We start from the raw sequence: 17,091 nt of genomic DNA, 5'->3' as shown, positions 1-17,091 counted from the left end.
AGCTTAAGTCTGCAAACAGTTTTCCAGACACCTGACTGTGAGGAAGACAAAGCAAGAGCAGATGTCTTGAGACCAGCCAAGCCGAGATCAAGGAAACCGAACAGACACCCTCTCCGCTGGCCCTGGCGGCCTCTCAGCAAGCCCGGGCAGATGGAGGGTTCGCCCAGGGATCCGGTCGACCAAAAGACCTCCGACTCGCAGCTCACCCGCTGTCTGTTACACTTTGAACACTTTAGGTGCACTGAATATAGAATCTAAACCACGATGCATGTATTTAAGCGAGAAAGCCCAACATTAAATGACACTCCAGCCTTATAAATAATCACGGCACACCTAAGACAACCGGGTAAGAGGAGAAAGCTGGCGCTGATTTGCATATTGTTTGAACACGGAGGAAGCTTTCCATTCTCCCACAAGAGAGGGTTCATTTGCACCAAGCGCATGTAGCTACAGTAGGCGGGTTAAATAATTGAGACGGGATCTCAGAAGCCACAATCAATTCCCAACGTGTTGTCATTGCAGCGTCTGTAGGGGTTCCATCATTGTCATTGATATGGATCAATATCAGCTGTCTGAGGGGGCCCCCCCCTTCCAGCTCAGGGCCCTGGGCAATTGCCAAGTTTGCTCGTCTGCTTGCAACAACCCTGCTCCCAACCAGCTGACTAGCGTATCCATGCATCCTGAGAGCCACTTGTATCATGAGTTACCGGGTTGTTAACGTCGCACCGACTATTTTCATGAGTCCACCAGAAAACAGTCCTAGTTTTTAGTGTTTATCCGTGTGCATCCATTGTTTTTTTTTCGTTCCATATCAGACAGTATATGTGACAGTATATACATACAGTCCACCCATAAAGAAGCAACAGATGTCTTGAAACCAGCCCGAGCCACAATCAAGTACAGAACAGTCTCACTCTGTCTGTGCTTGGCTTCCTCACAGCCAGCCCTGGCAGATGGAGGGTCAAGTAAAGAGAAAGCAGACTTGCAGATCACATGCTGGCTGCCGCTAACAGTAAATTAGTTCTTTTAAGCTTGCGTGGACGTATAAAAACACTGCAACTCATGACCCCGTGGTCCCGGTTTTGCCCTGAATGCAGATCTGTGCCTCATCTAACAACGTCGTTCTTCAGTTCATTGATCAAGTTGACCTCATTGTGTGTAGCAGGTGATGACCTTTTCTCAGCTGGGAATCCCTGGACCACAAACTCTGACCTGTAATCTCCCACTTGTGATGAAGGAAGGTGCAACGTAGCATTATATTTGTTCTGTAATTAGACTGAACTTAGTCTTTGGTTGACCAGGGCAGAGATATGCAGACACTTTCTAACCCTAACCCTAACCCTTGCAACCCATCTGCTGCTTACTCTGCATTCCTCCTCATGCTACAATAAGCGATAAAACACTCAACAATCTGAAATATCCGAGCTGTCATACACTCTTTATCTGAAATGGTGCATGACAATAACGTATTAGGATATATGGAGAGTAGATGTAACAACAAAGACAGTTATAGTGACATCCAGGCTCGACGGAAGTGATTATACCCTCATCCTCAATGCGATACTGTAATGTGGTTTCTTGTCATTGTCTAAGTGCCGTGCATTTATTTTTTTTTATTTCACTCCTTTACGTGTTCATTTTCTCTTATGCACAACACGATGAAAGATTTTCTCGCGTTTGTGTAATGAGACGCTCTGTCCCTGAAATGGTTGTGTGAATTGTGTCACGTGGTCAACGGGTTATTTCTATTAAATCCTCCCTGAGGGAACCTGCTCATGCAAGACCTTTTTTTTTTCGGCAAATATTGAACTTAATAAGCATGCACGACAATGTAAAGCCATGCAACGTGGGAAACTGAAGTAGCAGATGATGAGATGTCTTATACTCCACAGACTGCTGATGCTACACTTCCCATGATGAAAACAACTCTAGATTGTTCCAGCTCTGATAAAACTACTAAGTCATACACCTGCTACAGCCAATTGTGTCCATTTGAAGCAAAACAGCACTGAGCTACACTTTATATCCAATATATAAATACCAGCGAGATAAATCCCCCACTTTGTTCAAATGTCTTCTCAGTAAGTCGATAAAACTCTCTCCCCTCCATCCCCAGGTGCTTTCTCTGGGCGCAGACGTCCTGCCCGAGTACAAGCTCCAGACGCCTCGGATAGATAAGTGGACCATCCTTCACTACAGCCCCTTCAAAGCAGTGTGGGACTGGCTGATCCTGCTGCTGGTGATCTACACGGCCATTTTCACGCCCTACTCCGCCGCCTTCCTCCTCAATGACATCGAGGAGCAGAGGAGGCGGGAGTGCGGCTACTCCTGCTCGCCGCTCAACGTGGTGGACCTCATCGTGGACATCATGTTCATCGTGGACATCCTCATAAACTTCAGGACCACTTACGTCAACATCAACGAGGAGGTGGTGAGCCACCCGGCCAAGATAGCCATCCACTACTTCAAAGGCTGGTTCCTCATAGACATGGTGGCCGCTATCCCGTTTGACCTGCTCATCTTTGGCTCAGGATCGGATGAGGTGAGTGGGAATTGTCGTCACACAAGCAAAAAAGACATGAAGGTAGCACTTTGAGAATCGCAGCCCTGGCGAACATATTCCTGAGCCGTTTTGCTCGAAATGCTTAGAAACCGATCCGACGCCCGTCCGTCACATCTGCTCCCCTCCGCTCTCTTTTCATAAGAGCCAGACATGGAAGGACCCCGGGCTATCCAGTCCGGCTCGGTTAAAAAAGGTTTTCAGCCTCCCCAACCGCTCTGGCTGCGAGGAAAACGTTGCTCATCTGGGGGAGACGGTTCAGAAAGTTATCTAACGCTCGCAGAGAGCGCAATAACAAGTGAGCAACAAAGGACATGAGCCTCACCATGAGAATACACAAATACTTTGTGTTTAGCACAGGCTGTTCCACAAAGAGACGGAATCAGATACAAATCTTGAGATCGTTAATGGGAGATGCTGGAAGTTCCGTTATATTTTAGTTTAGTTTTAAACAGGGGCGTCACTAGATTAGGCTTAGCCCCCAGGAGATGCACAGGTTGTGAGCGAACGTAGCACATTTAACTTCTGTACTTGTTATTTATTTAGGTAAATCTTTAAATGCATTCATTTTTACTGTAAGAATATTAATTCTTTTGTGTCTAAATGAGTCAAATCGTAGTTTGCAAAGGTTATATTGTGAATATCCCAAATCACAAAAAAATATGTGATAAGTGCCTCTTTCATAGGGACCCCAGAGTGTCTTGAAATAGCCATTTTATATTGAATTTGTCTATTTTTGGAATAAAAAAAACACCAACAAATTATTTGTAGGCTTGTGGCTCTGCAGGAATAAGTGCAAAAGAAAGAAAATGGCATGTTTTCCAGCCGTCATGTTGTTGCCACTACTAGCTTTTTGCATTTTCTAAGAGAAGTGCTTACCAAAAGAAATCCTGTTTGCATATGGAGTTGCGTTAGCAAATACAGTTTAATGGAGCTTTAAGTTGTGTTACGTGATGTTCTCTTCGACGTGCACTTGGCTGATTCTGTGACACAGCTGTGTTCAAACAAGCTAGTTTTGCTCGTTTAAACTCTTTTGTGGTTGAAGGAGAGTTAAGGCCAAATCAGGAATCAGCGGATGAATTATTTCATTTGATTAATACCCCCAACACATGCAAAACACGTTCGCTGTTCGTTTGCAGAGTCACTGTTTACCATTAAGTGTGAGTTCTTGCGAGGGCGTCCGTGGCTGGAGGCGAGCAGTGAGTGGCGGGTGGAGGAAAAAGAGTGGACAGCTGCGGCACAATGTATAGCCTCGTCATACCGCGTGATTATTCAGCGGCGGAGCGCGTGTTCCTGTTACAACTTGTGTCCAAAGCACACTGTGCCGGGGAGAGCGGCGTGACGAGGCGGCGTATTTTTAGCTCGCTCAATCACCGGCAGAAACTGAAAATAACACCTCCACAAATGCTTTCGGCTCTTGTCTTGAGGTGTGCTATTTTGGCTCCGTGTTCTGAGACGGGGAGCTATTTTTACACATACTCTCGTGCGCCTTTGTTGCCTGGAAACCGCATCTGACAATATGTTCTTTTTTTTGTTTTATTATTATTATTCTATTTAGCTGATTTTATTACAAGTCTCGCTCCGTGCGGGACTTTGTGTGGTGCTGAATTTAGGAGTCGTCCGTCATTTGCAGACATCAAAGCCCTTGTTGTTGTGGTAAGATCAGAACATTTGCATGTGATGTCCAAATCCACGTGTGCTCACTGGTCACATTTAAGCTAATTGCAAATTGCGGAGGAAAGTCAAAACCAAAATTCAAATGCTGCCATCCTTTAATGCTGCGCAGGTTTCAGAAAATTCAGAACTAAGCCAACATCCAATTGCCCCAAGTGTCACGGGGCATGAGTGATTTAACTTTAATATGAATCTTATTAAATATTCAAGGGACAGATTTTACCCCCACAAATGTAGAAATTAACCTTTTGAGCATAAGGTGAACTACACAAACTAAAAAAACAGCTATTCCATGCTAATTAAACCAGGCCGCTTTAATTAATTCGTTTAGTCAGAGTATAAAATGTGCATTGTTTTGCCTTGGGTGGAGGCAGACTGTACAGAAACGCACTCCAAATCTATTAATGCTGCAGAACCCGCAGCTACGGCTGTACCGAAAAAACAAAGGAGAGAGCGGAGGCAGGTCCATCTGAGCGGGCGGCCCCCTCAGTCTCACTTTATGCCCCACGTGTGCGGTGCACACAGTCAGAACAGACAGAGATGGGTGTTTTCGCAGCCTTGCGCAACTATTTGCTCAGACAACAGTCTAGCTGTGGAGAGATGAAGTAGGGAACCCCTACCTACTATGTGTCCTCTACATTAAACAGAATTATCATTCAATATTAAGCTATTCAAATAACCAGGTTCATTTTTTAAATTTATTTATTTCATCTGGTGGGAGCTAGCTGCGCGGTTAGCTTCTCCTCTGCTAATATTGCAGCGTGCCTCCGGGGCTGGATAAGCTCTCAGAACCTGACAGAGTCAGCGTGCGATATGCGGCCTCGTGATTGGCTCAGCAGCGGTAGTGCGCTCTGTGTGAAGCGGTGCGTTCAGTGTCGACGGGAAGATAATGTCTCCTGCCTCCATTTATCCCTTTACTGAAACATATTGGATTCATGCTAATGTGCATTTAAAAATATTTAAATTTGGAAACAAAATGTCAGGTAGGGAGGAGGTTGTAGGTGAGGACCCAGATGCAGGACTATAGATGAGGCACAAAGTTCAGACAAAAAGTATTCAATAACAAACAAAAGGCACTGCAAGCATGGAAGGAAAACACAAAAATCAAAAGAAATCATCAGCATAACATGGAACATGACATGAAGACATTAAGCTAACAGGAACAAAGGGAAAGGCAGGGCTATATATACACATGACAAGACACAGGTGAGACACATGAGGACAATCAACACAGGTGAGACAAATAAACAATCAAGAGGCAAGGAGGCACAAGACAGGAAATCCAGAACTTAACAAAATAAAACAGGAAACACAACAAGACACAAAATAAAGGACAGACCTAGAACCTAGACGCAAAAAATATCTAATCAACCAAAGATTTTGCGACTGCCCTGCAGCACCTCCGCGTACGTTTCTACAACTGCTGCTGTACTTTAATTAAAAACGAGATTCTGATCGTGTTACACAGTACCAGAAGGTATCATCACAACTTAACTGCACACTGTGATTATAGTAGCATGATTGCAAAGAGAAGCCACTCAGGAAGCTCGCAGTGTAGGCTCCTCGTGGAAAAACCACGCTTTACCGTACTCTACTTGTGCTGTGTCATCTGTGCAGCGAGCTGTGGTCCGCGCTCAGGGCTCATCTCTTTCTATGCTCCTCATCCACCGCTCCCCCCGTGTTGTCAGTGACGGGGGCGCTCAGGCCGGATGCGCCGCGGTGAATGATGGCGGTGATTTAGGGGGGAGATTGGGAGGACGAGGCTCTTTAATGGACCCATCAGAAGCCGCTAAAGCACTTCTCCTCACTATGGCAGATGACACAGTCGCCACCCTAAATCACTGTCCTTCATATAGAGAGAGGAAAAACTTAAATAAAAAAAATGCCTCCACCCCTTTGTGCTTTCACTATTTTTAATAACCCATGTCACATTTAGGCTCACCTGCGAGAAGAGAGGTAAATACGCAAGCATGGGATGTGAGGAAGCGCAATTACTGCAGGAAGCTGCAGGTAATGATTTCCCTGAGGATATTAGGGTAATTGTCAGGCGTGAGAGGGAGTGGTAAGACCTATTAGCGTTCCCTCTTATTGTGTTTACAGATTTTGTGACAGTAACAGATTGAGACTGGTGTCGTGGCTGCGTGCTGCTCCGCTCTCTCCGGTTCCCTCCGCATCACGCGTGTGCTCATTTAGCCAGGTCAGGACACTGAGACGGGAGGATTAACCAGAGCAGAAGGCAGCGTGCGCTCGTGATGCATGGACGCCGGGCTGTTTGTGTCTCTTTTTGTGTGCGTGCATATGCTTTAAACAGGGCTCCATGAATTGTAATTTTCCTCCCACGGCCTGACTTTAAGGCTCTTGATATTTATGTTTTGCAAAGCTAATTTCGCCAGCGTCATATGCGGCTTTTGTGCTCCATCACCAGCCAGCAGATGACTCACCATCCCTCCGTTCTCTCCCTCCCTCTATCTCTTTCATACACCAGTCTGTTTGACCCAAAGCCAGATCCATACTGACTTTCATGATTCGTGGAGCCGCGGGCTACCGCGTCCATAGTCTGTGAAGCTGGGACGACACTGAGGGACGGCGAGACCTTGAAATCTCTGTTTACACGGCAGAAAATCATCCAGGAACAACCCACAGTGGGTTTAGTAAAGTGTGAAGAGCTCGAGCTACGTGTAGTTTTAAATCTTTAAACGTGAGCTTCACCCCAACCACATCGCTTCGCTTGTTGGGAAGATTGGGTGTCTGTGGATCTTTACAATAAATGATATCCCCTCATGCCTCTCGAGTCCAACCTCGTGATATCTTTGAGTATCAGACCTTCTTCTCTCTTTAGTCTTTTCAGCAGATTTATCTTGTGAACCTTTATAGAGGCTTTGGGAGCTCAAAGTGTAATTAAGAACCGCTCCACCACCTGCAGCTACAACAATAAAATGTTGCGTGTGCACTAATTCACCAGTACAAGCAGTTCGGATTGCTTCTTCTGTCCATCACAGCATGAAGGAGAATAATCAGCCCTCAGCCTATTAAATGTTTGTGGTGGGTAAGGGGCTTCCAGGCTGGAGAATAAGTAATTTTACTTTGAATTTCCACACTTTTTCCTCCTGTACTTATGATTTATTAAGGTAAATCTTTAAATGCATGATTTTTTACTATGAGGATATTAATTCTTCTGTGTCCAACTGAGTCAAATCGCAGTTTGCAAAGGTTTTATTGCAACTGAAATATCCCAAATCACACACACACAAAAAAAAAAGATGAAAAGGAATGTAGCACCTTGGACCAGCTCTGGACGAAGTTGTAAAACCCTGATCTCCAGTAAGCAGAAAATTAGCAAGACAAAGAGTAGAAGGACTTGTTACAGGGGCATCACTAGGTTTTTAAGGACAGGGGAGGCTTAGCCCCCCACGAGGTGCACAGGATGTGAGCGAACGTAGCTCGTTAGCACAAATTTCACAGCTAAGAATTTATTTATTGTTATTATTTCAGTCAAACACAAGTTCCAACAGTAACTAAATATCTGATCAGTGCAAAGGCTAAAATGGTTGCAATTTCAAGCCCTGAAAAATATTACTTAATTGCTTGAATTAAATTAATATTAATGGGGGAAAGGGATTGGATAAGGATGCACTGAAGGGACTCGCTCTACCTTAAACTATGAAGTCAAATGGACAGATTTATGATCATATTTAAGTTATCAAATATAATTATTTATTTAAACTCACATTCTGGACATTTTATATTGAATTTGTCACGTTTGACCAAAGTTGTAGGACCCAGATAGTTTAAACTGACTAACTGATTCTCTGTCGTTTCCCAGACCACCACTCTTATCGGGCTGCTAAAGACGGCCCGTCTCCTGCGGCTGGTGCGAGTCGCCCGCAAGCTGGACCGCTACTCGGAGTACGGCGCCGCCGTCCTCATGCTGCTCATGTGCATATTCGCCCTCATCGCCCACTGGCTGGCCTGCATCTGGTACGCAATCGGCAACGTGGAGAAGCCCTACCTGGAGCACAAGATCGGGTGGCTGGACAACCTGGGCGTGTCCATAGGTACGGGCTGATTTTAGAGCTACTTTTGATGCCGCGCGTAGAGATTAAATAGTAATTCCTGTATATTTTGTGTATCACAGGGAAGAAGTACAACTACAGCGACCCCACTTCAGGCCCCTCCATCAAAGACAAGTATGTCACAGCGCTGTACTTCACCTTCAGCAGTCTGACCAGCGTGGGCTTCGGGAATGTGTCCCCCAACACCAACTCCGAGAAGATCTTTTCCATCTGTGTCATGCTCATTGGATGTGAGTGGCAGCCGAATCCGCAACAAGCTTGAAGTTAAACCGCACCAGGTAGGTGTTTCCTTTAAAAAGAGTCCGTACTCAACAATTGTCGTCTTTATTGCTCCTCCCCCAGCTCTAATGTACGCCAGCATCTTCGGGAACGTGTCCGCCATCATCCAGAGGTTGTATTCAGGTACGGCCAGGTATCACCTCCAGATGCTGCGGGTCAAAGAGTTTATCCGCTTCCACCAGATCCCGAACCCGCTGAGGCAGAGGCTGGAGGAGTACTTCCAACACGCCTGGACGTACACCAACGGCATCGACATGAACATGGTACGAGAGGGATCACGCGCAGCTTTCTAAGCTCGTGTTTTTTCCACCCACCCCCTCCCCTCCCCACAAATGAAACGAAATGCTTTCTCCTGTTGCTCCTTCTCTCCTTTCCAGTTTCATTTGTGTGCGTTCGATGTTTAGCACACCATTTCTGCTGAGTTCCTATTATCCTGTCCTGAAACACAAAAAATGCTCTTACCGCATCAACGTGAAGCAATCTCGCTATATCACCGGCATAGTATAATGTTTTCATTTCGATTATACTGTGCAATATTCAGCCATAGCCACGAGTGAAGTGAAAGCCAAAGTTCCTGTGTGTGCATGCAGCAACTCTGGCTTTTTTATTCATCATGAAACTGCTCATGGTACTTATATGAGTTTGTCTTTTCCATGTCTGCCTCATGTCAAATGGAATGACCGCACCACTCTGGTAAGAGCAGGAGGTACATGTGCTAACACAACTGTTATATATATATACATATTTATGTATATATACTGTATATGAATGTTCCTCAGTGATAGAGCTTCATGTAGCTGTCTGAGTAGTGGTTTGAGTTGTTAGTTTTTTGTTTTTTTTTCTAGTTTTGATGCACAGAAAATAAATATACATTGTGTTAACTTTGGGTTTTTAATATCTTCGTTCTTGTCTCAAACATGCATGTGATTAAAGGACATATTCCGTCACTATAGACCCCTTCATGGCCCACGTCGCTGTGACGTCACAACGTTAGCTGGAGGCAAAACAGAGGGAAGCTGGAGGCGAAACACTGTCACTTTCAACCATGAAAATGTCGTCTTGCTGTATTTTTTGGTGCTAAAATCAAAAACACTAACTTGAGGTTTTATCACATACCAGCCACTGACATTCGTAGACAACTTTGGATTTGCTTTGGCAATTAAAAGAAAGGATTGGAGTGAGACAGTTATTAACAATGTGCACACTTCATATCAGATAAGATGCATCATCATTTTCAGTCTAGATAACATTATGAGTTAGACTAAATAGTGACTGAAATTATGTTAAGTTAATCATTATTTGGGGGCATTCTTGTTACATGTTACATGCTAATACTAATCGCTAGGTAATGCAACATTAGTTGTATGCTTCAGGAGTGTCCAAGCTGAAGTTGCTTTGCTTCGTTACCCTCCTCAGTGGTTTCATTTAATATTAATATCTTTCTTGGAGAGGCTTCACTTGATAAAGACAAACCAGCCTTTTTCCCCTCTGTGTCCTCCTTTGGTAAAATCGTCCATCCGGTGAGTGAGTGTTTTTAAAATAACCCTCACACTCTCAGGGAGTGAGTGTATTAGTGTATTCTCTAAAATACATGGTTTCCTCATCTATTCTTGCCAAAACAGTCCATTAACATACGCTAACTGCTGTTTACAGGTTGTAGTGTTTGAGATGTTTCGCCTCCAGCTAAGCCCCGCCCCTAAAAAAAAAACATTTACAAACTGTGAAGGGGTCTATACTATACTGTAAACAGCTGCCACATCATAGATGGCTTTACAGTATCTACTGACGCATGCTGTTACTGAAGAAGACACACATGACACTGAGTGCTTCTCGCAGGCCCCAGTAACCGCTGGTAGACTTGCATGCGGCCTGCCTTGAGGTCCCCCCCTTTTTTTTTTTTTTTTGCATGAAATCTGTGTATTCAAATACAACCCCACCATATTCATCTGGTACCAGAGACCGAGTGAATCACGCCTGCGAGAGAGTGGGTACAGCCTCGCCGGGCGCCGCCAGGTTCCCCTCCCACTAGTGGAGAGGCTTGGCCGCCCGTTCATGCGGTGGCACCTGCGCTTGCCAAATGTTGTTCAGTCTTTCCTTTCCAAATCTATTGATCAGGTTGTTTTTTTGTTGTTGTTGTTCTTACAAAAAACAAAAAACAAACTCAGAGCCAGAAAAAAAAACAGTTCAGGCAACATTTCTTGTTGTGCTTGTGTCATTAGCACGTTGTATTTAATGTGTCAATGATAGAGTTAAGAAATGTGTGTTGTTCTTGTGTGTCTTTAAAGGCTCCTTCCACAGTTTGAACAGTCAGTTCAAGTTGTCCCATTAGTTGTGTTGTCAGTGGTTTTTGTATTTTTGTCTTTAAGTCTCTTGTAAATGCATCAGAAAGTGTAAAATGACAATTTATATTCTCTCATATCTTCTCCCAGGCTAACTGACTCAAATGGGTAGGAGTGCTCGATGGAGCAAGGTTTTCAAAATTTGTAATATTCATTTTTTTTTTAATCTTTTTTTCTTCTTCGACTACTACTACAGATTATGTGTCAGAGTATTGAGGGATGTTTCAACAGACTCTCTCCGGATATTGCTCCTTGCTCATAGAGTAGTTTCATCATGTCGGAGGATAAAGGAACTCTTCCAAATGTAAAAATTCCATCAGACCGTCACAAGCGTAGACGGCGTCTAAGATTGTGTCCCGCGTCCGTGCCATCATTTATCTGCGGCTCCTCTAAATGTTCTGTCTCGTGTCTCATCTGTAGCTGCTCACCAAAAAAATGAATAAATAAACCAACCATAGCTCTGTGTGAAATAAAGTTGCAGGCCGCAGGTTTTGAGATGAAGGAAAGAACACAAGTGGCAATTGTACTAAATTCTCTGAAGCCAGTCGATTCGACCAGTAACTACTCACGCCCCAGTCCAAATCAAACTGAACTGATCATAAAAGAGCTTCACAAATTCACAGCTAATGTGTGCTCTGACCCGTGTTTCACACTCCTCAGGTCTTGAAGGGTTTCCCAGAGTGCCTGCAGGCGGACATCTGCCTCCACCTCAACAAGACCCTCCTCCACGACTGCAAGGTGTTTCGCGGCGCCACCAAGGGCTGCCTCAGAGCCCTGGCCATGAGGTTCAAGACCACCCACGCGCCCCCCGGAGACACGCTGGTCCACAGCGGGGACGTGCTCACGGCGCTCTACTTCATCTCCCGCGGCTCCATCGAAATCCTCAAGGACGACATTGTCGTGGCCATCCTGGGTGAGTGTGAAGTTCACATCCATGAAGCAGACAGGTAGTTTGGTGGCCAGCGTGGCGCGGCGATGTGCTGCTTGACGGCTGGATTCTCAGGAGGTGTAATTGCGGTAAATTGGAGCCTTTCCTCTCACCCCAGCGTGTCCCGCTGACGCCTTCATCCATTTGTTTTCTTTTAATGGCCGATGCCATAAAGCCAATAAGCGAAAAGCTGGTGACACAACAGGGTCACGATGAGCGAGGACCGCGGGCGGCGGAGATGTGGGTTACGATCAAGTCAGCGCATTTTCTGCAACTGCTGATTACTCCAGTTTCATGTGATCATGTTTGAGGCTGCACATGTGAAAATGCTGGGGTTTGCACAACAAAATGACAACATGACAAAACGATAACGAATAACTTGGCGAACCCTTTGCGGACTCTGCCGAACTGAACAGACAGAAATTATCGCCTGTAATGAGCTCAATTTAAGATAGACGTGCAATAAATGTAGAAATTGACTTTTTAAGTCAAACAATGGCAAAGTCTTCTTAACTAAACAGAGGCTGCAGTTGCATGCAGTGTTGTTATGCAGGATTAGGGTTAAAGGTTAGGGTTATTCAAATGAAAGCTCATGTTCCCCTGCAGAACATCAATAGTACTTCATTACTTGCGAGTGACTTTAACACAGTGTATCAATGCATCATCTGTGGACGTTGCTCCTTGAAATGCCCTCAATTAACTGAAAGGAGTCGACTCTTCCTCCCTAGGTAAAAGTGACATCTTCGGTGAGATGATCCACCTGTACGCTAAGCCGGGGAAGTCCTGCGCCGACGTGCGGGCGCTGAGCTACTGCGACCTGCACACCATTCAGAGGGAGGAGATCCTGGAGGTGCTGGACATGTATCCGGAGTTCGCCGACCACTTCCTCACCAACCTGGAGCTGACGTTCAACCTCCGGGATGAAAACGCGAAGGTAAGGCTCCGATTATACCGTGTATCAATGAGGCTGGAGGCTCTTCTTTAGAATCTATTATCTGTACCATGTCCACTTACACTGGACAAATTGCTTTCTTAATAATTTGTCTTGCGTTTCAGATATTTTATGGCTAATTTAAAGTCTTTTCCTTTAATCTGCCATTAGCTAGAAGAGTGAGTGTCTTCGTCGAGCACTAAGAGCGGACGTGATGTAGGCTCCAATTATAATGAACCGAGTGTGATGGCCGCATTCATTCTTTTATTTATATTTGATTTCGAAAGCCGGGAGAGCACTTTGCCTCGTCCCTTTGTTATTTATTCAGCCGAGTGGAAAGAGGAGAGGGGGATTACATCAAGAACCGCAAAGACACGGCGCTCCGACAAGACGAGGAGACGATGTTGTTCGGAGAAGGTTCGATGTCTAGGAGAGAACGAGTGACCATCTGATCTCGTTTCACAGACGACCGATGCACAAGCGGCTGATTCCAACGCGGATGATATCAAGTGTCGAAGGAGGACGTCCTACAGAAGGAAATCCTCCACAGGTCAGCTTGAGAACATCACCGCTGTTTAAGGTTTAACTGTGGACACACACACTGCTGCTACACAGACAAGCCCACAGTAACCCAAAGCTTTAATCGTCACTATTAAAGGACATTAATTTCGGTCCTGGCTGTATTTGTGCGGACACGGAAAAAATCGTTTGTGGCCTCAGGACAAACTAAATGTTGATTCTGTGTCAGTGGAGTAAATATACAGTCAATACTTCAGCGCCCGCGGGTCACGGTGGAGCTGTACAATGAAGTATTCACAGAGCAAAGCTGCATCATAAATGTTTGCTGCCGCGACTCCAGCTCTTAAGTCCCAGGGTTATAAGAGCTGTTTTATAAAGTGAGACAAGTAGTTTAAACTGTTCCACTGAACAAATGAAGGTCTGACTGGGACGTTTGTTCAGAAAATACTGAGAAATAAACAAACTTCCAGGGATGAGCAGTGAAACCCAAAAGGGAACAAATCCCCATAGATGTTAAAAAGCCCAATTTTACAGCATTATTAAACATGTTTACAGCCTGGTATGAAAAAACAATTCTGGTCTCAATAGTTGTCAAGTGGCTTTCACTTATGTGAAGTTTAAACTGCAGCTCCCCTCCTTGAAAAGGCGACTTGCTCAGAAGATTAGACTGGAATTCACTCAATGACCAAGAGTCATACTTCTTTCTTTTCTTCCTTTTATTTTTGAAAATTGTCCAAAGCAAATTCAGGTGAAAAACCTTAAAACACAAACAAATAAATGATCAAAAATTTGCCCAAGAAACCATAATCAATCAACATCAAATTAAAGATTAAAGTAGATCAAAAAAATCAAATACTTAACCTTTAATCTACCGAAATTTAACCCCAAAATAAGTAGAAAATACTCATATTTAAAGTACCCAAACATGAATTAAATACATTTTAAAGCACTATTTAATGATGATTTTAACCTCACAAACTTTAGCAGCTTTTAACTCTTGTAAATACACACAAATCATGTTTATCTTATTTATTAATTACTTTTAGCTTGAATACTTTTTAAATCCACATCATATTAAATATATACCATTATCTCTTGCATTTTAAACACATGATTCACCTCATATGATTTCTCCACCACTCAACCCCAATGCGAGGCTGCAACGATGCAAAATAATCAAAAGCTCACCGGCTCCTTCTTCTATCTTTGCAAGTTTTAATCCTGCAGTCTCCTTTTCCCAAGCACCAGTTCTTTCTCACACTCCTCGCTCCTCAGTGCCCTGTGAGTGAGCGCCTCCAAACCATCCTGATTTCCAGATTGTCTCCACCTGGTGCACTTAATCAGCTGCCTCCTGGCTGGGAGACACACCCGACCCCGATGCACCCGGCCAGAGGGGGCGGCCTTCAGCTCAACTCAACAATAGTTTATTTAACTATTCATTCAGGGAATTCCTGCTTTAAGTGACAAAGCCCCCCGTCCATATTCGGGGTATCTGAGTAAAGCTCATCCAACATGTCGACCACAAGCTCCGCCCACTTTGGGCTTCATTTTCAAGGTTCAGAATCCAATGTGTGAAGTTACGTGTCCATAGTAAATACGGTCAGTGGAAATAAAGAAGGTTTGAAGTCTGACCAGTCTTATCCTAAGGGCATTTTTAGGCAAGTCTCACCTCTCAGCTGCTATTCTGGGAACGTTCCTGCAGTTATTTTGGACTAATAATACCTAAGACCTCTTTGTGTACGCACAAAATTGATCCGATTGAATGTTGGCATCCATCTAAGAGAATCATCACCAGATCAGATCTACACCTGCAAACACTTTGGAGATGAGTCAGATCAGATTAATTCAAACCTGTATTGTACTTTTGCAAGTGAGATGTAACAGTTCAATCTTAACAATAATATTAGGTTTAAATCCGAATCTAGTTTATACCCTGTTGTAGATTGCCTATAGTTTCTGAAGACATTCTCCATATTCTCTCTTTGAGTCGTAATCCTGAAGCAGGCCGCTATGACAAAACTCACCCAACCGTGGTGCCAGACGCCTCTGGCCCGTTTCACGGCCTGGTCTGACCCGTGTGTTTGCAGCACAATAACTGCGCCAGTGAGCTGTAACTGAACAACCCAAACAATATGTGCTCTCTGACCTTCACCTCGGCCACAAGCGCCTCGGTCTCTGTCTCAAAAAAATACTCTTAGATTTGTTTTTTTGTTGCTTTAATTCACCACAAAGGGCCGTTAATCAGCAGAATCATTTAAAAGGAAATGGACAGTGACACATGTGCATGCTGATGGTTTACATGCACCTTTAGCATATGTAAAGACTGTATCTAAATGAGAGGAGCTGTAGCTGCAAAGATGAAAAATAACTGCACGGACGTTCAGACTCAACAAAGCTGCTACGTTTCTGTCTCAAAGATTTGTACCTGCACAGTTTTCTAGTCAACATTTTTACCATTTTACAAATCATTGCACCTTAAACATCTCATATGCCACTGATCACTTTTCCCACACATGGTTTAAACCTGCGATAATAATCTCCTGAAAATGCCTTTTCTATCTGCCAGTGCGGTCGGCGCTTGACGTCTCTGTTCTCTGTTCTACTCTCATCACATAAACCACTCTGGACACAGTCTGATCACATTAGCAGTGAGCTGGCTTCTCTAAGCAGTGTCGTGGCTCAATTTGTTAGACTCATTCAAGACCGACTTCTTCTACTTCTTCTAAAACCCTAATTTTCTGAGCCAGCCTCCTCCCCTCACGTCGAGTTTGCCCCGCGTAGGAAATCTCTCTCCGGCTCGGCTCAGCTCCGCTGTAGATAAACACGGCAACCTCCCCGCCTCGAGACGCCGGGGCAGCTTCCACACAACAGTGTGTCTGAGTCGGCGCCGTGGGAGTTGTTGAAATTTGACTTCTAACAGCCGGGAGACTTGGGACTTGGAGACGGGGAGCTTCGACACAGCAGCGCTCAGCAGTTTTTGGCTTCGATTCAGGCGAATCTAATGGGTCGCCATGGTTACCGGCCTCCTGAATTGCTGCTGTCGCCGTCTCCCGATTTGTAACACGGGCTGAGGACGGGGGAAGCGGTCCATTTTCGCAGTCCAACGTTCACGGGGTTTGAGGATTTAGGTTTAATTCGGGATGAGTGTCACTTCCCCTAAACACACAGTCACAGCTGCGTGACCTGATGCGTTAAAGGCTGGTAAATTCTCCTTTAACGTTGTTTGTCCTAACTTCCACCCTGAAGCAAAACACTAGCTATATGTAGTCACAGATAATGAGGCGAGCCCGTCATCCCCAGAGGAGGACTAGGCAGAGAAGTCAGTGTTCCCTCAGCAGACTTCCTGATTGCCGTTTTCTCCCTGTAGGCTCCCACAGCAAAGAGCCGGCAACCGCCTATTGTGACGGCAAGCAGGGACGGCAGGTCTACGCCTCCTCCTCCGCCGCCGCCGCCGCCGAGGAGCGGAGGGAGTCCGCGGAGGAAGGGGAGGACGAGGAAGAGGAGGATGGCAGGGAGGAGGAGGAGGAGCAGAGGCCCTTGTGTTCTGGCGTGCTGGGCTACCCGGTGGTTAGGGACCACGCCCTGGGCCTCGGACTGAGCGGCGCTCCAGATGCACAGGCAGGAGACAACGCGCAGAACCAAAGCTACAAAGGTGACAACGCTTCCATTTATTTTTGGTGTGGGGGACGGAAGGAGATCACAAGACTTTACTAATCACAGAGCAGAATTCTGTAAATTTGTCCTCCAAAGTTTTACTCCAAAGCGGTAATTGGCTCAGAAGTTAATTT

General features: G+C 45.0%; 1 protein-coding gene across 6 annotated transcripts in view; it reads left to right on the top strand.

Annotated features, from left to right (window-relative positions):
- kcnh7 (potassium channel, voltage gated eag related subfamily H, member 7) overlaps positions 1-17,091 on the top strand; it is a 54,303-nt gene that overhangs the window by 30,707 nt on the left and 6,505 nt on the right. For 5 of the 6 annotated variants that reach the window (XM_047576606.1, XM_047576603.1, XM_047576605.1 and 2 more), the window contains 8 exons: positions 2,117-2,542; positions 8,058-8,289; positions 8,370-8,537; positions 8,650-8,849; positions 11,586-11,838; positions 12,582-12,787; positions 13,250-13,334; positions 16,671-16,955. In XM_047576606.1, the coding sequence (XP_047432562.1) occupies positions 2,117-2,542; positions 8,058-8,289; positions 8,370-8,537; positions 8,650-8,849; positions 11,586-11,838; positions 12,582-12,787; positions 13,250-13,334; positions 16,671-16,955 (1,855 nt within the window). The remainder of the gene's footprint in view (positions 1-2,116; positions 2,543-8,057; positions 8,290-8,369; positions 8,538-8,649; positions 8,850-11,585; positions 11,839-12,581; positions 12,788-13,249; positions 13,335-16,670; positions 16,956-17,091) is intronic. The other variant, XM_047576602.1, reaches the window with a different exon arrangement.

This window comes from Mugil cephalus, chromosome 23 (assembly GCF_022458985.1).
Source record: "Mugil cephalus isolate CIBA_MC_2020 chromosome 23, CIBA_Mcephalus_1.1, whole genome shotgun sequence".
In the NCBI taxonomy this organism is placed as follows: Eukaryota; Metazoa; Chordata; class Actinopteri; order Mugiliformes; family Mugilidae; genus Mugil; species Mugil cephalus.
The sequence above is the reverse complement of the archived record's forward strand: the minus strand, read 5'-3'. Positions and strand labels throughout refer to the sequence as shown.